The sequence below is a fragment of the Myripristis murdjan genome, chromosome 5 (genome assembly GCF_902150065.1).
Source record: "Myripristis murdjan chromosome 5, fMyrMur1.1, whole genome shotgun sequence".
Taxonomy (NCBI): Eukaryota; Metazoa; Chordata; class Actinopteri; order Holocentriformes; family Holocentridae; genus Myripristis; species Myripristis murdjan.
Window position 1 is genome coordinate 3,717,200 of NC_043984.1, and position 23,268 is coordinate 3,740,467.

At 42.4% G+C, this 23,268-nt stretch overlaps 1 protein-coding gene across 1 annotated transcript; it reads right to left on the reverse strand.

Annotated features, from left to right (window-relative positions):
* Positions 1 to 281: 281 nt before the first annotated feature.
* Positions 282 to 22,212, reverse strand: si:ch211-286o17.1 (hematopoietic progenitor cell antigen CD34). Its single transcript, XM_030052007.1, has 8 exons — positions 22,022 to 22,212; positions 10,363 to 10,467; positions 9,784 to 10,037; positions 8,212 to 8,304; positions 6,084 to 6,204; positions 5,795 to 5,847; positions 4,431 to 4,580; positions 282 to 2,713 (listed from the first exon to the last, which is right to left on the reverse strand). Exons 1-8 carry the CDS (start codon positions 22,098 to 22,100, stop codon positions 2,525 to 2,527), a joined length of 1,044 nt encoding a protein of 347 aa, XP_029907867.1. The 5' UTR covers positions 22,101 to 22,212; the 3' UTR covers positions 282 to 2,524.
* Positions 22,213 to 23,268: the final 1,056 nt, after the last annotated feature.

Sequence of the window (23,268 nt, forward strand, 5' to 3'; positions counted from 1 at the left end):
ATTGCAGATTCTTTGTCTTGAGCTCTCTGGAAGGAGGTAGACTTTTGGCCAGTTCCTTTCGCCTGATGTGTTTGTGCATATCTGAATGCATATGTTTATGTGTGAGCGTGTTAATGGGTTGTGAACAGTTTGTGCTTTCCTGAGAGCAGTTATGTGTTTTATTATTCTAAATTATGAGTTGTGATTTAGGTTGCATATCAATTTTCAACTCAGCCGAAGGCAAGACAGCCAAATGCTAGAAATATTGTAAACAATCACAGTTTATGAGGCACACAGGTATTTCTAACAGAGAAAGCAGGCTATTTACACATGCAGTACATTATGAAAACAACCAGTTGTTCAAAATAGAAGCTAAAATACATTTGGGCCTACCATTGGTGTGGAGAAAAAAAAAGCTTCATAATAAACAGTTTTTATAGAAGAGATAAGGCAGTCTTGGGAATCCTGAACTCAGGTTATTTCACAGCAGTGCACCATAAGAGAGATTGAGTTTACTGGCCTGCTGTCTTAAAACCTCCCCGTCTGATTTGCTCAGTAAAAAATGATGCTACTGCCTCTCAGCATTCCCAGAGATGCAGTGGTAACAGTCGGTAAAAAAGCATCAGTATTTATAAGAAACTGTACAATGACGTCATGACGAAAATCACAACACAACTACAAAAATAGAAATGCACCTGGTAGTCTATCCCAGTTGATAAGCATTGATAAAAGGTAACATGGTTCACTGATTATAATTATGCTACCAGTCTACATCCAGCAATTAGGAAAGCACTAGTTTGAATTGACATTTACATATTAAAATAGCTTGCTAGCATTATTTACATTCCACGGTTTAAAAAAAAAAATCTTTTGCAGGTTGCTAGCAAACTACTGTGTGGGCTGTTACTCTATGTCTCAGGTCTTCTGGCTTTTATGACAAATGTTAATGTTAACAAGCCAGTTTTAGTTGAACTGAGGGACTCATTTGCTAACAATGTTACAGATTCCTTGTTAAAAAAGTAACCAGTTATTCAAGCTCCTAGTCACATGGTAATACTACTCTCGCCAAAGTTCAGGAAGTATTATGGCCATTCATTTTTTTTCCCAAAAGAAAAAAAAAAAACAAAAAAAACAGGTGGGTGGGTTAGGGGGTTGAGGGTTAAGGTTAGGGCTAACCCTAACCTGACTCACAAACCCTAAAAAAACTGTTTCCTACTCATTCAGTTGAAAAGCTAGGGTACAAGAGCAATGGATAATTAAATTGCATTAGTGAATTGAAATCTTTAAAAAATGCTTGTGAAAAGACTATGTACATAACAGCTTTAGCCCAGTACAGAACTACAATTTCCAGAGTGATTAACACCACAGTGTCAGTTTCGATTGACTGGCTAACTCTGTTCAAACAAAATAGTTTTGCGACAGATTGTAACCAGTTGTAAGATACAGCGTTGTACAGAGTCCCAAGCAGTGAACGTTCCAGAGAACGGTGGGTCGGATTTTTATGATATGATTAACATTCTGATCACAGTGTCAGGATGCTAAGGTTGTTATGGAGCACAGTCACTATGTCAGAGGCTGAGGAGAGTAAAACTGTGGAAGGAGCAGAGGACCTGTTCGCATCACGCGATCGCTCAGGTATTGGGTATTGCAGCAGGTGCTAATTTCGAAACATTCGTAACAGAAAGGAGGCTTGCTTCTCGGAGATAAGTACCCTATTTGATATGGATCAGCGGCAATTAACAACTGAGTGAAGTTGGACAAGTCACTAACATTGGTACTAGAGTGTGGATACTGATCCGAGCCCGTTGGGACCCGTCAGGACAGGCTTTTTCAGGCGGTAAATGTAACCTAACAATGGAGGAAAAGCAAAATCTCAGGCTTAGGTCGGGTTTGGACCCAAAAAAAACCCCATTCTAGTGGGTACCATGTGACTAATCAGACCTTTGGTGTTCTTTATAGCCCATGGCACACTTGTTCTTCGATTGTGTCTCATCTAAGGTTTAGGCAAACAGAGAGGCTACAAAAGCAAACAGTTCCTAGATCCTTTATACAATAATACAAAACTGGTCTCCTTTTCACCTGCCTGGTTTCATTGGTTTCATTTCACCACGCTTGTGGGTTACAACAATAGAGCATACTGTGCTTTTTCATCAGGGATCGACAGCAAAAACTTGGCATTACTTTGGCGAATTTGTTCTTGTCCCGTTGACAAGTCTCTGTCCCAAACACAGCAGGTAGGCTCCATGTCACTGACGAAACACCAGCAGAGGCCAGCGATCCCACACTCTTCACATTACAGGCATTGTCGTTATCGTCATCACAGTCATCATCAGCTTCATCATCGTCGTCGTCGTCCCAAGGGGTAAAGGGTGGAGAGAGGGCGGATAGTGAATCAAGATGGGATTCGTGTCGAATGCATGACAGTGTTTGGACAGTCTCTGAGGCAATGGAGGGGGTTGGGGTTGACTGAGACCTAGTGGGTGATGGGGAACAGGAGGCGGAGGGGAGGGGGGAGGGGTTAGAGGTGGAGGTGTCGAGGTTTCATTTACATCTCCGTGTCGGCAACGGCAGTCTGGCTGGCAGAGTGTCCGTTAGTGGAGGGTGCGGTGTTGGTCCCATTTTCTGGTGGAGATTCTCCATTGATTGTGGGCTTGTCAAGGGGCTCCTGGGGTAGAGGGGCCACAGAGACCAGGGTATTGGCCTGGTTCTCCTCATCCACCTGGAAAGACTCGGCCTAAGGAAATGACACAGGAAAATTGATTAGATATGGGTGTTAGTTTGGGTTTAGGTTCACGATTTACTGTGCAAATATTATGCCACTGTTAAAATATGAAGAGGCCAACTGACAAGACTGTGTCCAAATGAAAGTGTCTTTATTTTGTGGGTGTTGTTCAGAAACAACAAAAAAGTGTTCTTCATTAACATAGTTTATGGCTTTGCAGCTGTGCGTACGCAGGTGGGTGTTGGTAAATAACTGTTCTTCTGTAGGGAGCTTATCACATGATGTAACCGAGATTCTTTTGCCTATAGCACTGCTGAGAATATGATCCAAACCAAACTGATTTTGTGGTGAGCCGCATTAGTCAGTCTGTGACAGCTCTGAGGTTAATATTTGCTGTCTGTGATAGAAACATGAGCGACTTATCCCAAAAACAACAGGCCAAATGGAGGCAGTTCGACATGCCGTTCTAGCCGTCACATGGGTGTGCCCCATATGAAAGCTCTTTAAAAATGATGTCATAGGCTCTGTAAGAAAAGTAAAAAACTGAAACCATCTGTGGCCCCCTGGCAAGGGGCTGAAGTAGAAACAGCAGAGAGGACTTATGGCTGCTTTGAGTTGGGGCACATGAGAGTCAAGCACATCCGCCCTTGAGTAAGTTGACTGAAGGATGACCAGAAGTTTTACCTCAAAGCCATACATTTTTTTTTTATATAAACAGCTCACCTTGTACAGACTCAGTGAGCTGGATTTTGTTGGGGCCAGAGCATTTTCTCTGTCTTTATTGACCAAGAAGGAATACAATAAAGGGGAGAAATAGACATATAGGTCCAGTCGGGGGTTTTGTTTTGCAGCTTGGTTCACCACCTTTATGCAATTAGTTCAATTTGTCTTCTCATGAACCTCAGGAATTCCAGATAAATTCTGCTTGAAACATCGAGAAGAATGCCTTTCAAGACAACAGCCTTGGTCAAATTTTATATAGATGCACATATTTATGCTTCTTCTGATTTCTAGAATAGTCTTCAGTGATTTCATGATGGTTTTGTTGTAGTCTTGAGCTTCAACACCAACTGATTTTTTGCAAAGTAGCTATGCAGTGTCTTTGTTTTTTTTTTTTTACCATGCATCAGAGTAAGCTTGCAATTAAAAAAATTGATGTGAGACTGCAATCAAAAAATGTTTTATTGCAAGTAACATAAATCCCAAATCCAGAGGTTTTGTTTGCAAATCCCAAACTTTTGCTTGCTGTTGAGCTGAATCTTGTCGGTGGGGTTTACACTGAAAGATGTAAGACATGTTTCTATTGTCCAGTCTTGATCAGACTGACAGTTTGGCAATATCCATAGTAATAATTTAATAGTAGGCTATAGTAGCTGTTCTGATTTGCACTCCCATCCAGAAGGTGGCAGTAATTCTATTACAACTGTGGATGTTCCCAAGCTGTCACTCCAATTGAGACTGGCCAATAAAGATGTGTTTTACATGTTTCAGCCCAAAAGTTTCAGCTAAACAGATTGCAGATTGGATTTGCAAATAAAACCTTTGGATTTGAAAACAAAGGTTATTGATTTGTATTTTGCTCACAAATATATTTTACTCACAATAATAATTTTTTGATTTCACTGTAGATAGTTTTGCTCTCAAATATGTTTTTTGATTACAAACCTATTCTGTTTATTGCATTACAAAGAAACAAAAACACTTCATAACACTTCATCAGCTTACTCACCAATCGGACTCCCTTGGAGTTCTTGCGGTGGGTCTTCAGGCCATATCCAGCTACCAGCAGTGCAGCCAGCAACAGACCAGCCAGCAGCAGGGAAACCAGCACCAGCTTAGAGTTCTTCCCCCATTGAGGAACCGCCTCTTCCACGCCAGTCTGATCAGATCCAAAAACAAAAGTGGAACAGGTGCTTAAATCATCAGAGCAAGATATGCATACTGCAAAGGACATACATACAGATGTACATTGTATAGACTTGTTTTGGTGGCAGAAGGAAATCCTGACATCAGGTTACCATCACTGGTCCATGTATAGGCAGTGGGGTTCCCACTGGGGAATGGCTTTCTTAATAACTGAACAACAACTCGCATGAGAAAACAGTGGTAAGGAACTTGTATGTTCTCTAAAAACAGTTACAAAGCTTTTATTGTAGTGGATCCACATTAATACTGATTAACGCATGCTGACCCATGTGACTATCATGGTCGAAAGTTAGAGACCAGACTAAAACAAAGAGCAATGTGTCAGCAGAAATGGCCGTATCAAGATACAAAGAGGCCACTGAATAGACTGTAGCCAGTATAATGAGCAATGAGTGAATGGCTGAAACACTGATTAGTATTTAATATACAATATATAAGTTGTATGGCAGAGACTGGAAGGTAACAGAGCGCATTTCTGATGGCAGAGTGACACAAGGGGCAGACAGTGGGAAGAAACAACCCCAGTTTATTCCCACGGGGAAGACAAAATGGATTGCAGCTGACAAGTGAATCGTTTGTGGGATTTTTTTTGTTTGTCATCCAGACTGTCATCCTGGCAGCTTGGAGCCTGTAGGAAGGCCTGCATTCATCCTGGAAATTGGCGTGGCGTGTTTTTTCCCCCAGTTTATCACCCTGTCTGGTTAGATTATGAGTCAAAGCATCAGTTTCATATTATGGCAAATGCAGAGGATGCAACACGTTACTATGGGATATATAGGATGTGCACTTATATGGTCCTTTGTAATGTATTGTTTGATTTACTATGTTGTGAATCTTCTCCCCGTGGGGAGCTGGGGCTCTGTTTATATGTCAGGGTCACACTGAGTACAACTTATGTTGTCTTGCTCATGCCTGTAAGAATGGAATTCTTGAATGAAATTTAATATAAACTGAGTTAAAACTGTGATTCATGTGGAAGAGCAGCCCAGAAACAGACTTAATCATGGATCCAGCATAATCATCCACTGACAGGCGTTGTAAAAAATCCCATTATTATGTGACAAGGATGAGATAAATATGCTCACATTCCCACCAACTTTCGTTCCACCATACTAAATGTGTTGAGTGCATATTTTTGACTGCATTGATTTTCAAGAAGTTCTGTACCTTATCTTTGATGTTGTCGTTATTGAACTTCTCAGCCATGCCTACAGCATCATCTGCAAATCAAGAAGGAGAGGACATGGAAATGATATTAAACTAAATCATAATGAAAAATATCCAAAACAATACTACAATAGTAAATAGCCCTTATTATACTGTCTGTTAATAATGGAGTGAAAACATTGACCAACATATTGCAAGAACTTAAAGTAGTGTGAACTATGTTTGCAATGTCCTTTGGCCCATCTTTTTCATCTTATAAATCTAAAATTATCCCAAGGCTGCAGCTAACCTTCCACATACTGCCCAGATACAAGGATTTCATCAGAGTTGTCCTCTTGGAAGATGTTCAGTTTGCAGTCTTCCCCACACAGCTCTTGCAGAACACTAGCAATCTTGGACCTGGTATCTTCCTGTAAGGAGACCAGAACAAAAGATAATTAATCACAGCTGAGAAAGAAGCATTGCTGGTCCATATATAGGAGCTCTCTGGGGAATGGGTTTCTCAGAACAATAACTTTTATGAGAAAACCAAAGGAAAAAAAAACATTCTATAAATTCTTCAAAAACAGGTACACGGGTTAAAAAGCCTTTATTATAGTGGATCCTCATTAACATGAACTAACCAGGTTTTGTGATCTTTGGTGTGTGGTGTGTTTGTGCATCTCTTTGTGACCCTGCAGACCTGTTTGGGTCAACACTTTTTTAAAATGGAGCCGTTACAATGAAGGCTTTTTAATCTTTGAACCTGCAGATGGAGTGTCTTTGTTTTTGGTTATCCGGAAGTTGGTTTGGTTAAAGGATAATTCCTGTTGAAGCATTTTCTAATTCATGAAAGGGATTATGCTTGTTCCTATATTTATTCATCCATCACAATTAACCAACTTGAAGTCACACAAATCAACTGTTGTGTATGCAACTGTGTACCCGTAGATCATTTCTTACTCAACATGAATGCATTTGTGCTGACTAATCATACGTACATTAAAACAAATACTTAAGGCCCAGACACACAACATCAAACAACTAGCGGCGACAAAGGCCAAGCGCTGTGTTGCGTCATGCTGCCGCTGATGCAACATGCTCAGTCGATTGAACAGCTGCCGATAGGGGTCCACCACAAAAACTAGAGCCACAGACGCTCACTGACGGCCAGACATTGGCTGATGGCTGACCGTTGGCTCGGTGTGTCACGGCCTTTATATGCTATCTTAAGCAATCAACCCCCTGCGCAATCAGAGTGCCCAACCTTCCCTGTCACCTTGAATGATCCTCTAACTCTCCCATAATCTCTCCTCCTGCCTTAACTCAATAAATGATGCCACAACCTTGGGTAGCCCTTTCCCCAATGCAATTCCATCCAAACAAAGTCAGAATTCGCCACAGACGGCTGCACAAGCCTTTGATCCCGGTTCAGGAGTGGACAGATGGCTTGCTTGCTTACAAGACTGCTTAGCTATGGGCCAGGGAAATGAAAGTGACCTTCCATCCAGATGAGCAGCTCTTTCGGAACGCTATAGCTTGTATGATCACTCTGAGCTTTTGTTGATGCAACATTCGGTCACAAAATTTGGTCTGCCACAGTGTCGAAAAAGTTCACAGCCGCTGTTATAGAAGCAGCAGGCACACCTGTCCCACACCTGCTTTATTTACAGCTTTATCCTTATTCTTTCATACAGTTTATCAGCTCAGATTTGAAGAATTATTGTAATCAGGCCAGAAAACTAGCAAAGTTCCTGCCCTGCCCTGCCCTGCCCTGCACTGATCCTCTCCTTAAACAGTACACACTGCCAGCCCTACAGCCTCCTCAGTCTTTCAGTCCCCAGACCTCCACATAGCTGTGATTCCTGTTAACCTCAAAGCCACTACCCCGACACTGAGGAATCTTTTTGAATCTGTACACACACCCACACACACACATCTCTGCCGCCATAGATCACTCATTCTACAGCGGCACTGAGCCCACCCTTTGCAGCAATGCTTTCAACACACTCGCCTTCATAACTCAGCTGCTGTGCTGACTGAGAAATCTCTTGGACTTCCTTCTCACCTGGTAGGGAGAAGTCAGGCAAGGAGGGCTGCTGTGCTTCACTGGCTTCCTTGTTTTATAGGCATCAGAGATGTGATTGTCACTGGATTTTAATTGCGAACAATTTTCAGCTCGATTCATGTTTTGCAAGCTGAATGCAAATTGGGAATGGCATGGAAACCATTCTAAAAAGTATTTTCCTGTCAATTGCAAAGTGTGTGTAAGAGAGTGAGAAGGAGAGAGAGCAGTGTGTGCATACATAGTTTGCACCCCTGCAGGATCACTTGGCCCCTCTAAGCTTCTTTACCGCCTTCTCTATTGTTTTGTAAATTCCTCTGAAATATTATCTTTATAAATATTAAAATTAGAAGTCAGCGTTTTGTGAACTTACACAGTTGGAGGGGGCCTTCAGTTTCAGGTGGACAGCATCTTTGTCCTGGACAGCCTCTTTGGTGACACAGATGACATCAGACGGTGGAGCAGGCTGAGGAGAGAAAGCACATTCGGTATCCAATGACGCCTCCACACTGCAAAAAATATCCACCCTAGCAAGGCTCCTCTTCAGTGTTAAAATCTTTTTTTTTTTTTTTTAAACAAGTCAATAAATCTGACAGTGGCTGGAAATAATCCCACTTGTTTCCAATGCTATTTAACTTGTTTCCAGAATTTTCTTGAATCAAATGTCATTTTCTTGATTCCTGACACTGCACTGGAAAATGTGGGGATTATCTCATCCCACTGACAGATTTTTTCCCGTGTTTGAAGAATGACATGATTTTAACACTGAATATAAAACTAAATAACTTGTTCAGACGGACATTTTTTTTTTTTTTTTTTTTTTTTTTGCAGCAGCAGACAGAGTTAGGATGTTGTACGGCATTGTTCAATGTGTGCAGAATACTTAGTAGCTGGTTATTCATATAACATGATATATACCATTTCAATTAAATGTCTGTGACTCTGGCTCAGGCCTTCTTTCATGAACATGTTATTTGTCTCTATCTTTTGATTCCATTTCATGATTATTCATGAAATATACATGTGCATGTACATTATGGCATTCTTACTTGAATAATAATTTAAATTAGTTTTAGCTTTTGATGCACATCACAGAGCAACTGAAGGAAATCAATGCGTCCCACTGATTCAGGGATCAAGATCAATTATTCATAAACTACAAACTTGGCTTGTATTTGACTGTAAGCATAAAATTTGTCTGTGAGAATTCCTTATAAATGAGCCCCCCAGAGATGATGTTCACAGTAGCAGGAAAATCCATCTTCTTTTTCTCATGCCCAAAATATTAACCACTCTCCCCTCTCCCTCGGAGAATAATTATTTGCCAACACTGTAGTCGTAAACTAAGACCTGAAGTGAAGAGTTTCATGCCAAAATTTACTCTCCACTATTTGAATAAAATCCTTACCAAAAAAAAAAAAAAATGATCACTGACATGAATTCTTAATAAATAGTGGTGTAGTTATTGCCTTGAGTTCTGTACAAAAAGCTCACTGTTTAAAGAGGGGAATTAAAAAAAAAATATCAATAAATATTAGTTGACATTTTTTTTTCCACAAAAGCCATTCAAATACAGTGATGTTACACATTAAAAACCCATAATGTCACATCTAAATACTGCATACTAATATTATGTTTGCATACTTTTGCAAGCACCTCCAGGTTCAGTCCTAAAGGGTGATGATTTATTGACAATTTATCATATCACCCTGAATTAGGATTGCCTACCTGAAATGTAGAGCATATCGATCTACATGGGTTGCAGATCAGCAGCCCATGCTGATCAGAGCTGAAGATAATTACCTGTGGCTGTAGCAGGGTTTGGAATGCAAAGCTAAAATGTCGTTTACAGCACGCTCAAGTCCCAGATGGTAGTGCAACTTTAAGTCAGTGAAGAAGAGTGGGTGATCTGAACGGGCTGCTTCACTTCAGTGTTTTATCTCACCTGTGGTACGTAGTTGGGTCCATCACCCCTGGCGGGCTGAGGTGCCTTGGTCTGTTGTTCCAAAGTCTTTGTTTCCAAGGACACCGTGTTAACTTTGAGCCCAGTTTCCTCATCAGCTGCCTTCCCTTGGTCTCCAGGGCTGCCATCTTCAGGCTGCTCTGCTGGCCCTCCCTCCTCTGGTGTGGTAGCAGCCGGGTGTGAAGTGGAGGTGATGAAGGGAGGGTAAACCAACTTCTGGCCTTCCGTGCCCGTTTCTGAAAAGACAAGTCAACCTTAACCGTGAGTTCCTTTGCTTCTAAAAGTTTCTGCATCGCCATTGGATATTGGCAACAGAAGAGGAAGGTTCATATTGTATATGGATTACATCAGATCCTGTAACCTGTGCTCTATGTCTCGCCATCTGTCTTCTTTTCCTGTCATCTACATCTCCCCTGTTTGATTCAAGTGTATTTAACTGGTGAAAAAAATAAGAGACCATAGCTTTCACTTTGATTCATCTAGGATTCATAGAGTTGACAAAACAATGCTTCTTTCACACCAAATCCAAATAAAAAAGTAGAGCAGGTCTGCATTTCTCACCAGGAGATTTAGTTGTGCTTGGCATCGCGTCTCCTCGTAGTTCCTCCGTTTTCACTTGTAGAAAGCTCTGTGTGATGACTTCCTCTTCCTCTGCCATGATACCAGCTGTAAAATCACAATCAGGTCATGTTATTTGGCCTGTACATTTGATTTGTAGCAATTTGTCTTGTTATTTGTCAATAACAAGCATCATCCAGAGGCAAACCATACAAGGGATCCTGTATCTTGGACTGATTAAAATACTCCTATTACAAGGCTTACATGGTCCATATGAAATTTTCTTTTTCAGTTGTGCTTGTAACTCTTTCCAGATTTGTTGAAGTCTCAGATTGCTTTAAAGAGACTCGCATGCGCAAAGAAATGCATCTATTGATCTTTACGACCGATAGTGATCAAACCACACCCATATTGTGTGTTTGTACCCATCCCTCAGGGAACAATTAGTGTGTGCATGTGCTCCAGAATAAGATGTTTGCACTGGGGTGGTGCCTTCACTCATTAATAGGCTGCTCCTCTGGCCTGACCTGAAATCAATTAGGCCTTAACACCGTGGAACTGGCTGTAATTAATAACCCAGTGGTGGGGTAATTCCCTTCACAGCCTGAGCAAATAAACCCTTCCTCAGTCCAAGTCCTGGTCCAGCCAGCCAAAAGCTCTGACCTCTTGTACACTCCCGCTGGGACGGGTACTTTGAGCTCCTGAGGGAAATCTGTCAGCTAATAGCAGACATAATGACAGCTATGCAGAAGACCCAAGCCAAATAGAATTTGCAAATTGTTTTTTTTTTTTTTTTTTTTTTTTTTGATAATTATTATTATTATGAACATATGTGGTAAAACATAGGATTCAACACACCAGGGCTGTTACAGGTAATCCGCCAATCAGAGAAAAGAACACCAACTGCCTGTTGCTCATTTCTCTGTTGTATCTGTTAAACCCCCATGCATTTGGCATTATTAAACCTGTTCAATGAATATGCAGGCTAAAGCAAAAACTGCCAATGATTTGTAAATACCAGTTGACCCAGATCTACTCTGGAAGCAGATGGGTTTACTGTATGAATGAACTTTTGTGACATTTAACTGGAAATTGTGACCTACTGACTATGTGAAGACTACACTATGCAACTTTGCATATTGGTGGCTCTAAATGGCAGCTAGAGGTAACCTTTTGAAAAAATTTGAACTTCAATACCCAGAGATTATGCCTGCATGACATCATTGAGATATACATAGCATGCTTATGTTTACCAGCCCAACGAGTCTGTAACGGCTTTATAACAAAAGAAGAAGACTTTTAAGCTGATAAACTAGAGGTATTTTGCTTAAAAATCTTATTTACCATATGGAAATCAGCTGTTTAGGAGGATAATTCCTTATGTTCTATATCTTGATCGCAATAGGAGGTGTCTTTGTAAAATTTGCTCTGCAGGCATTTATTGTTATTTAATAAAGTGGTAATGGGAGGTAGGAGCCCACAGCTTAAATGGTCTGGATTTATTCCCCAGTGTGCTATCTTAACATCAGTTACCATCCTAATGGATGAATCATGCAGTGTGTGAGAGCTCATGGGCGTACACACACAGAGACCTTTCTTTGTTGTGAGATCGAGGTCCCTAGTGGCCTCTGTGGTGATAAGGGATTAGGTAATGGATCATGCCACAGTAGATAATTTATTTTCTCAGAACCCATTGACGACCATGTCATGAAGGTATGTGGTTTGATATGCAATCTGCCTCACTGTTTCTCGAAAGATCCAGTGACTCATAAAAAGCCGCCAATGGAATACGCAAAATAAATGTGGGCGAGTAGGTCTCCAGAACATAATACGGTAATGTGGGTGAAATGATTTCCCAACTACTCTGATGAACAGTTGAACGCTCTGATTAAATGCACTGCTGCCAGACGCCAGGTAGTGACGCTATTGAAAACATCACTCTTTCCAAAATGGTAAAATTTAAATTATGTAATAGACCATTACACAATTTTCCATTAGGAACCTTTTGAATAACAGCCCCTAAATAAGTTGTGCCACTAACTCGTAAGACACTTACAGCTTTCAGTTATTTCACCTGCAGTAAAATAAGTGGTGATATCATTGATAAGTTGCAGGGCACATTTGATCTATTGTGCAAAACTTGCAAAAATGCTACCACGCCCTGTAATCATCACGTTAATGAGCCTGACTTCTTTATTGCTGATATTTGTGCAGGTCAGATGACATAGGAATGCTCCAGAAGCCAACCTGGAATACCCAGCATGCATTCCTTTTACCCAGATCCCTCTCTCTCTCTCTCTCCCCCTCTCCCGCTTTCTCTCACTACAGCATTACCTCACTCTTAAAACATTCCCATAATACAATTCAATTCCTCTGCAGATCTCATTACTTCTCACTCTCACTCATGTCGTTCCCCCTCTGGCTGCCTGATTAAGTTTGTTATTGTTCTCAAGTTAAAGGCTCTCTCTGCATTTGCAGTATACCGCCCTCTGTTGAACTCATTTTTTCCCCACTACTGCCTTTGTTTACATAGTGATTTATGATAGATGTCGTTTTCTCATTCTACACTCTACTGGTGGAGCTTTTGTTCTCTGACTAATAGTACGTGACTGTGAAAAATGAGTTATCTTAAGATTGGTGTACATCTTGTAATATTTCTTAACGCTGGAGTAAAACAGGCTTGTATTTCAGGTTGTGATGGCATAACAGGGCTCTGGAAAGCTTAAATTTATGGTTCAAGTTTGGCACAACTGGGCAGGGACGGCAGACAAGATATATTATCCTCAGTTTATTTATTTATTTTTTTCATTCTTATTTACTCCCTGTCTTGGTATTTTTCTTTTGCTGCTACCCAGTCAAAATTCCTAATGATAGCATTGTGGAGGAATATCAAAAATGAATGTCAAAAATGTCTTGTTTTTTCTATTGGTTTTACTCCTGATATTATTTGCATAAACTATTTTAGCCACTTATTTCACTTTAAAACAGAATCACAGTTGCTAAAGACTGATAAGTCAACCCGAAAGGACCCATCACCACATCTTATGCTCCTCCTGACTGCTGAGGTCACTTGCAAGCCCATTTTCTGGCAGTAAGAGTGTCTACTGTGTAACTAAAATCATTCCCACTGCTTTTCTTCCGCTTCTGTGTTTTCTTATCATGCTCTCCTCACCGTCTCCGCGGTCACGGCTCGTGGCTTTCACACATAAAGCACAGATCCTCACACAGAGGTGGCACTGTGGCACATGTCCACCGATTTCCGTTGTTAAATCAGTGTGACAGACAGGTGCCACAAGTGGAGAGCAAACACTGTGTGTGTGTGCCGTGCCAGCAGGTGGGTCAGTAGTCTCAAAGGAGGTCTTGTGGTATGCCTAGGGTTAGCAACTGTCCATCGCAGCTGTCTGTTATGTTTGGGCTGCCAAGCAACAGTGCAAAAAAAAAAAAAAAATCTGTTTTTTGTGGCTATTGTCTTATTCTGTAAAGCATCTATATGATGGAAATAACTCTTATGGAAATAACTCTTCTGCATCTTGATTTAGATAAATGAGAAAACACATCAGTGGCTTATCTCAAGGCAGTTTAGCAATTTCTCCACTCATGTCAAATATAGCAGAAAGAGTGGGAAGACTCTTCTAGTCATGCTCAAGGCCAGATTTACCATGGAGTCTGAATGCTGCAGCAATTACCGCTTCTTCTCACTATTCTTGGCACGGTTGCTATGGTTCGCTAATAGGAGCATTAGCGTGGGCTCGGACCAGTGACAGGTCAAGGACTCCCTAACCTTGTTTGAGTCTGTCTTCAGACCCCCTGCCCTTCGGCTCCTACCCTACAGCTGCGGTCCGTCACCCATCTCTGGGTGGTCTCTCTGTTTACTCTACAGGACAGGATGAGGTTGAGAATGGGTGAGGTGGCGGGGGCATAAATCAACTCTTTTTTTTCCATACAAATGTGACACACAGGAGTACCAGAGTGCAGAGGCATGCTGTTGTGAGAGCTCTGCGATCACAGGGTGAGTAGTACAGTACCGGAATGTGCAACTCTTGTCGAAGGAGTTGTAAATAACAAGTCTAAACTCTAAAGATGGATGCTGAGTTCTCTGGAACAGGAAATAGATAGGAATTCCAGTCACTTAAAAACAGAGTGAATCACAACGGTAGTGACATTAGCTGCATCATTTCCTTAACTATGCAGTGCAAGTTTGTGGTTGGAGTTTAATCCAAGAAAATAAGGAAGATTTTTTTAAACTCTGAACTGTAAAAAAAGGAGGTTTTACTGGCCTCGTGATGTCATGGCACCGCTGGTGCAATCATAAAACCTGGCGGCCAGATTTTTGCAAGGCGAAATGAGCTTGTTTACCTTCAGATACTATCATGCACTCAGCCTGTTGTTTAGCAACACAGCCAACGCGGCCTTACTCAGTGTCTGACCAGCCATTGCTCATATATTACACACAAACAAACTGTCATGACAGGCCGGAGCCCAGCCTAAAGTAGAGCAAAACTGCTGCATGCAATTGCCTCCTTATGACTAAGATTTACAGTAACAACATGGCTGCTGTTTATTGTTTTGTTTTGATTGTGGACTTGAGGGGTAAATACATCGACAGTTGAGTTCATACAAATTTATCACATATGAAACATCTGTTGTCTGTGTTGTGGTGCTAATTATGAGATGGAAAAAAGGGGAGAAAGTGTGAGCATCTTTTCTTTTCTGTTGGGGGCTTTGCAAAAACTCAAAATCTTACCAAGATTATTTGTCTTATTTCAAGTCAAAAATGTCTTATTACTAGTCAAAATATCCCATTACACTTAAAATAAGACATGATCGCCTCAGAAGTAACTTGTTTTTAGACAACTGTCTCTTGTTTCAAGTGAAAATTTGCTTGAAACAAGTGAAAATTTGGTTGTTTCATTGGCAAAATTTGTTTCTTGTTTCTAGCTCATTTTCACTTATTTCAAGTGAATTTTCACTTTTTCCACTGGCAAATTTTGCCAATGAAACAAGCAAATTTTCACTTGTTTCAAGTGAATTTTTACTTGAAACAAGTGAAAATTGTCTAAAAACGATTTATTTCTGAGGTGATCATGTCTTATTTTAAGTGAAATGAGATATTTTGACTAGAAATAAGACATTTTTGACTTGAAATAAGACAAATAATCTTGGTAAGATTTTGCGTTTTTGCAGTGTAGTGATTGGTTTGAAGCCATGACCTGTAGTTTTCGTGCTGTAATTGATACAGTGGGGTCATGTGGTGTCCTCTGCAGCCCTGCTCTCTGCATGAGGTCCGTCCCATCAGCACACTTCCTGACAGCCTGACCTCTCAACCCGTCACCGCCTCACTGCCTTCTGCCCTCAACCCCTCCACTCGCTCACTCCGCAGGTTTCGCAGCCGAAGGTAATTCCTCTCTGATTTACCACACCTTTCCGCTAATACATACATCACACAGCCCTGTCTGCATCCCCAGACGCCCTATCACCAGCGAATACACACACACACACACGCACAGAGACAACACTGTCCCATGTCTTGCTATCTCTGCACATAAGACTCTGAAGCTCCTAACCATCCTAATTCGCCCCGTCTCCAGATGTTCTTCAGCTTGGGCCTTGACTTCTCTGCTCTCTCCGAGATTTTCCCACCAGATTGCTGTGAGTGACGGCTGCGGTCTGGATATCCTCCACCCCACACACCCCTCGTCTCTTGGGGCTTCCGGGTGGAGGAATGTGGCAGGATTTGGAGGAGGACAAGCCGGCAGAGCTCTACGCCCCTCCTTCTCCAACCAGCAACCAGCCCCATCCCCTGCCCCCATCCCCTTCTTCTCCATTTGCCCACTCCCAGTCACGCACAGCTAATCCCGGGGATCTACAGAGGTGAGATATAGGTTTTGGCTCTCACACCTCCCACGCAATGAAGTGTAATGCAAAGCAGCGCGCCAGCAGCCGCGCCACGACAGCTACCTTCCTCCTCCGCAGCCCTGGAAAACTAGGGTTTCTGTGTGGCTCGACGCGTGCCAAGCTCCATGTGAACGCAGATGTGCAATTCCACATACGTTAGTGTTCATGTTTCTTGAAGTTCTTACGACAAGAACGCTCCTGAAACCTCTCTCAGCGCTTCACTGGCCAGAAAATTCTGGTCTCCATGACCCAAAACAAGATTTTAAATAACACAGGCAAATTGGCCAGTAGTTCTGTATCCTCTTTGCTCAGTGAATCCTGGACTCAAATCCATTTTTCATTTCCACATGAACACCAAGCTTGTGGCCCCTAAACTCTGGAATAATTCTAGTCGGTGGATGTTTTTAAGTCACAGTTAAAAACTCCCATGTAGAGAATGGCCTTTTTGTCATTTTGAACCTGTGTTTTATGGTATTTTAGTGAATTTTTTGCAACTTTGAAATGACTTTGACCAGTGCACCCATTCGTTTTGGCAGCGATTACATCACTACATCTCAGCACACTCAGTTGTAGATGTTACCATGTAACGCGTGGACCAGACACATGGTAAGATCCTTTTTTTGGTTTTGGCCCCTAGTCCCTGGCCCCTTGGGCTTCTGTGGGAAAAGCAGCCTGTGCTACTGGTGGAGGCGGGACAAACCTTGTACCCCTGGGGCCCCTCTCCTCCTCTGCTTTTGAAGGGGAAACCCTGAGTTGTGTCACGGGGCACATTGAGGTGGTAATAGTCTACAGGCATTAGGGGACCACCATGCCAAAAACGCCAAAGCCTGAACCTCCATTAGAACCTTCCCCGCTACATCCAGCATGCGATGATTACCACATGGCACAGTGTTTTCATAAGGAAGCCAGATGTGCAAACTCCATATCAAGCTGTCTCATTAATCTTAGAATTTCACAAATGAAAGTTTCAGAGTTGGCAAAACTGTTCTCCTCGCTATGAGGCTTAATGTGGATGCCTTGGATGTGTGTGAGAGTCCATGTGGCCACAACAGCTTCTGTAAAGTCTCCCAAGAAAGTCGCTAGTTTTTTGGGCCCTTTTTCTTTTGATCAGACTGTTCCTCATACAGGATACTCCCGCCACCCGACCACCTCTGTCCCACCCATGTCTGGCATAACACCCCTCTGACCCCGTCCTCTGCACTGCATCAGCAGTGGTGAGGTGATGGGTTAACTAGTACTCAAGTGGGCGATCGCCACAGGGTCAACAACCACCGATATAAACCAATTAGAACACCATTATTTTCATGATCAGAGTAATATAAATAATGTTTTAATACATTTTTGCATGATTTATATCAATCTGATCCTACTTCCCTTTATGTATACTTTACATTTATATCAGAAATATCTAAGCTTAAAAATAAGGGCTATGCAAGCTGTGAACTGAGAATTTGGGTTTACTACACTTCTAGTTAGTGTATTTCCAATATATAGTATACAACACAATGGAAGCACTGAAACAATAGTGATTTCTCCATTTCTTAGTGCCATGTGTAAATATTTGTTGCCACATGATATTGTATAATATTGTATACTTTGTACTACTTACTACATTCATCATAGCATAACAGCAGATTTGACGTGACAGCCACGTTATTGTCCTTATTCTAAATATATAACTGTTTTAGGTAGTTAGTCACTTAGTTTACCCTAAGTGAGCAGTAAGTCTACGTTGTGACATAAAACTGTTAGCAGTCATTAGAGCATAATCACAGACATAAAAATAAGTTATTCTGTTCTACGGAACCAATTAGAAGGAGCTATGTGAACAGGAAAAGTGCGAAAAATTGCTCAATCTTGTATTTCCCATGCCATGGAAAGTATTACTGGTAGAGGATGTAATAGCATTAATGGGAACAATTTCTGTTGATGTGAAATTGAGTTACGGCTTTGACTACTTGTCTCTGTTTGCTTTTGCAGGCAATATTGTGCAACGCCTAAAATACCCTTTGTGTGGCCTAATAATGTTGTATCATGAGAGAGGTTTTGTGACTTAAAGTGTGTCGCTGCACTTGGAGAATCTGAATTTGAGAGTTGAGAGTGAGTGGCAGAGGAATGTGACACTGGAGCCCGGTCTCTGCAACTCTAGCTCCTTTGAAACAACAGACTCTTGACCCTGCTATCTCAACCCACCCCCTCCTCCTCTGCACACACACACACACACACACGCACGCACGCACACTGACACACCCGCCCCCGCTTCTGTCACAGCGATTAATAGCAGAATAGCAGAACCTGGCCCGTTCTCTCCTCTTGGCAGAGAAGCAGCTAAATCTCATGGTTTCAATCAGGCTCATGCATGGAAGCAGCACTAACTTCACCCATCGCTGCCCAGCTGCAACGCTCACCCAACTCAACCCAACCTCGAGGCCGCTGCAACCGGTGCCTGCTCCTAGGGACCTCAATCAGGAAACATGACATCTGCTTTCAATTGTGTGCATTATATCTGCCGCCCCCCCAAGCCCCCTTTCATTGTCCACTACAGTTTCACTGCTCAGTGCACTACCTTGACTGAGCCTGTCTGGGTTGAGTAAATGCAGTTAGTCAGGGGATCCTGTTGCAGATTCAGCCTGATCTCGGCATGAACGCCTCAGAAAGCATCAATATTGTTTTTGCTCAGCGAGAATCTGTTTCGTGTCTTGCAAAAAAATCCACCCGACTAATTACTTGCCCAGCCCTCAATGGGTGGTATTGAAAAACGACCATACCCCAGACTTTAAGAGGCCATCACATTAAGATGATGAACTGGAGTGCACTCTGCTTTCTGCTTTTGAAACGTTCATTGCTTTCACTCTAAGTTTATTACCGTGTGATTTGCCATCTGACACGTTGCCATTGACCTTATTTGGTTCTTTCAAGCAAGCAACTTGTTTTGGTTATGGAGCTTCAAAGCTTCACGTGTCTGAATACGCACAGAATAACTGTGCAAGTGTGTGTGTGTGTGTTTATCTCGATATTTACTAGCTACCTCTGGCTTCCTTATCTGGGCTCTAGCCTGGTTTTAAAGCTTTATTCTCTGCTACGAGTGCAGTGAGGTCTGTGTTGTTTTGCAGTTCTTGTGTGATCCTGTACATCTGCTACTTCCCTGGATGCTGCTAAAACAATGATTTGCATGATTACAGACTCTGGGGTTGGCAGTGAGGTTGGGCAGGGTTCTTCCCTTAACTACAGGACCTCCTAAAACCACTGCACGGTACAGGCTGGGCATATAGGACGAGCATCATTTGTTTACAAGTTCGGCTCTAGCATACACCAGCCAAAACCCTCAGAGTGAAAAAAAAAACAAAACAAAAAAACAATTGCATTCCCATCCTGCACTCAATCATGTCACTCCTACAAAGTTACAAGGTCAAGCATCTTTCCTAAACCCCGAATTTTCAGTTTTCACAGCGAATTCACTGCTTCAGCTCATGTCGTTTGCCAAAGTCTTCTGAAGCGTTCCCGATAGGGGTTTTCCCCCCTAGTTTCTGATCATCTCCTGTTCAGCCTTTGCAACTTGTGACCCCCCCCCGACCCCCCCTCCGGGTTGTCTCGGTAACCGTCACGCTCGCTAGCATCTGTGAATCCGCTCTGACCTCAGTACAGTAAAGGTGTACGGTCAGTCTATCTCGCTTCTTCTTACATAACTCTCTCCGCTCCCACCAGAGGATGACAAGACAATCTGGCAATAAAATAAATGGTCTGAGAAGGAGTTTGTTTGACTCGAGAGATAAATGCTGGATCTCGCAGTGTAAATATAGCGAGGAACCAGAGCGCTCATATTCCTCTTGTCTTCCCTTTCAACATCTGCGTGCTATGTGACATCTGCTCCACTGCTATTCATCCTCTGTGACTCAAACATTTGGTACAGTGGCAGGGTGTCACATGTTTTGAGTTGCTTTGTGTATGCAACTTTTTTTTTTTTTTGGAGACAATAAAGTTGCAGCATATACTTAAAATGATGCTATACTTCCCGTAAGTGGAGCAAAACTCTGCTGCCACTGAAATGTGTAGGTTAAACTGATGTCAACGCACTTTTGTTTTCCAAAGCAGATCCAGCTGCCTCTCACTGCTGATGATCTCACTCCTATAAGCTATCCTGTGCATCGCATGAATAAGACAGGAGGTTTGAATTAAGCAATTCAGAGTGATTATTTGTTTCCCGCCATGGCAAAAGCCACTGCATCTAATAGCAGGGCTGTAGCACTTGAGTCGGGTCTAGAGACCACTTGATATTTTTCTCTGCTTCGACCACTTTTGCTTTTTTCTTCCTTAAAAAAAACTATTTTCTCCTTAAAAAAAAACTATAAAATCTTCCACATTACTGGTGTGTTTTCAGAACTGAGGGACTACAAACAATTTACAGAGCTGTGCTTGTGTATGTGATGGTCTGTGAAGCGTCTAGTACTCTACAGATAGACCTGCACCTCTACTGATTCCAAAGACACTCCTTTAGCATTATTTTGACATCTGGAAAGAAATGTACAGTCTTTATTGCCTACTTTAGTCTAGGTCTTCAATAGGACTTGATTTGCTCTGGTGTTTGGACTTGGTCTTGACTCCAACTCAACGGAATGGTCTTGGAAATGACTTGGAGTTGATTAAGAGCCCCTCAACTACAGCCCCTGTCTAACGGAAATAAATGCACTGATGTTCATGGTCATAGTGAATGACTATTTCCAGGATGAATGATGCTCTCATTGCATTCTCAATCATAAATCAGGGGACTATACTGTGGAAAAAAACAAAACAAAACAAAAAAAATCAAAGTCTAACTTTTACTTAAAGCTCAGTTTACAATGCTAAGCTCGAGTAAGGATGCCGTGGGGGTCAATTGCTTCAGATGGACAATAAATCAAGTTGTCGCAATCCAGATGAAGTATTTTTATGCTGGTTACGAGCCATGTTAGCTTTATCTGTACAAGAGTTCTTAACACATAGTTTACATCCCTGATGCCCCCCTCTGGATCAGCGTGACCACATTTACAACACACACAACCATCCAAAGTCCACACCCTCCTCTCACATACACACCAACTGGACTCGCATTACCATCTGCTAAATATAAGTACACACATTTCTCAAAGTCCTGGAAGATCACAGGAATCAGGTCAATGAAATAGCAAGCATAGCTCCATAGGGAGGTCCCATGCACTCTGCACAGGGGCAGAATCTCTAACGCTGAATTATTAATGGAAAGAAGAAAGTATATGGGACAAAACAGGTTGCTCTATTTAGGCAGTACCAGCTGGGTCATAAGTTCGGAACACAGATCACAAGTTCAGTTAGACTTTGAAAACTTCCATGTCCACACATGATCTCAAGTCATTGTCTCTAAAATGATCCCTTTGTTTGCCAAGGTAGACTCCAAAGTAATGGTTTCCTCCCTGCATCTTGGGAAAAAAAAGCCTTCTTTTCCAAAGCGCTACTGAAAACCTGTAAAATCTTCCACATAACTGGTGTGTTTTCAGAACTGAGGGAGTGTGTTATCATTCCAGGGAGTATAAAGGTTGTAGGGTTAAAACCTGGATTCAATCCAAAGACCATTCAGACAAACTCCCCCCTCCCCTCCCCTCCCTGCACCCAGCCCCACCGTCCTGACCCTCCCTTCTCTCCCTCCAGATGGCCATGCTTTCTCTCTTAAAAGTTGAAGCCTCCACGATAAGCTTTTTTTTGTTTTTGCTTGCTTGTTTGTTTGTTTGTTTGTTTGTTTGTTTGTTGTACGTACCGTTGAAGAGAGCAGCGACGAGAAGCAGAGTGAACATTTTGCAGGGCCCGTTTGGTCTCTGTGCGGATGATGCTGCCATTCTCCTCCTGTGCGTGCACACGTCCCGCGGGGTGTGAAGAGCGCGAGCGAGAGGGAGAGGGAGAGGAAAAAGAGAAAAGGGGAAAGCTAGTGGGCCAGAACAGTTTAGGGTTTCCTCTTACCCAGAGCGGGACAGGGTGGATAAAGCACCACTTGTGTTCTGGCAGTTTTTATATAGCCCCCCCCCACACACCCCTCCCTCCCTTCCTCCTCCCTTGCTGAGGCCCAACCCCACACCCCTTCTTTCACTGGCTACTTTAACCCTTCCTCTGTGCCCCCTCCCCTCGAGGAGAGGCAAGGCAGAAGGAGGGAAAGAGGAGAATTGGGTCTTGTTGATGTCTTGTGTATTTTCAAAAAAAAAAAAAAAAAAATTCGGTGCGCAACATTCTTCAAATACCCCTCAGTGAGGATATTTATATATGCACTTGGAATAGCTCGCGTTCTTTGGTCAAATTCACTGTGATTGGGTAAAGAGTGCTTGGTGTGTCCCTCCACATTGCACAAATGTTTTGGGCAACTGATGCTCATCACTTCATCTCTTGTTCATATTGAATCACAGTGTTTGCCAGAGCTGTGGACTCCGTCTATACATTTCGGAGGGGGCTAAGTAATCCACTGCACAATGGAAGGTGATGGCAGACAATAGACTGTGACACGTTGGTCCTTAATAGGCTTATGGAGATAGCCCATGGCAAGGAATATCTTTGCTACCCGAAACAAAGGTGCGATCCACTGTTATGCTAATGATATTAATCCATTTCAGCAGGCGTTAGGCAGCCCATATCCCCCACCACTCAAGGCCATCAATCAGCGACAGCCATTCCATTACCGGCGTGAGGGCAGACACCGTAGCATGAGCCTCAAACTTTCACACCTCTGCAGGGTCCAGATGCATACCCCACCTCCCTGTGACTGGAGGATCCTTAGTTTACTTTTGTGAGCTCTTCTGTGAGCTCTTCCCATGTGCTCTGTGCATCACACATCTGGAACCACTGGTGGAGGTATGCTAAATGACTTGTAAAAAAAAAAAAAAAAAAGCCCCCACCCTCCAGGACAAAGAAGAAAAAAAAACAGAGCAAGAGCAAACAGTTGAGAGAAGTTGTAGCAAAGTGGGGCGTTGGTAGATCTTACAAGCTTGAGAAATGGCCTTGTAATCTGATACCAGTCCC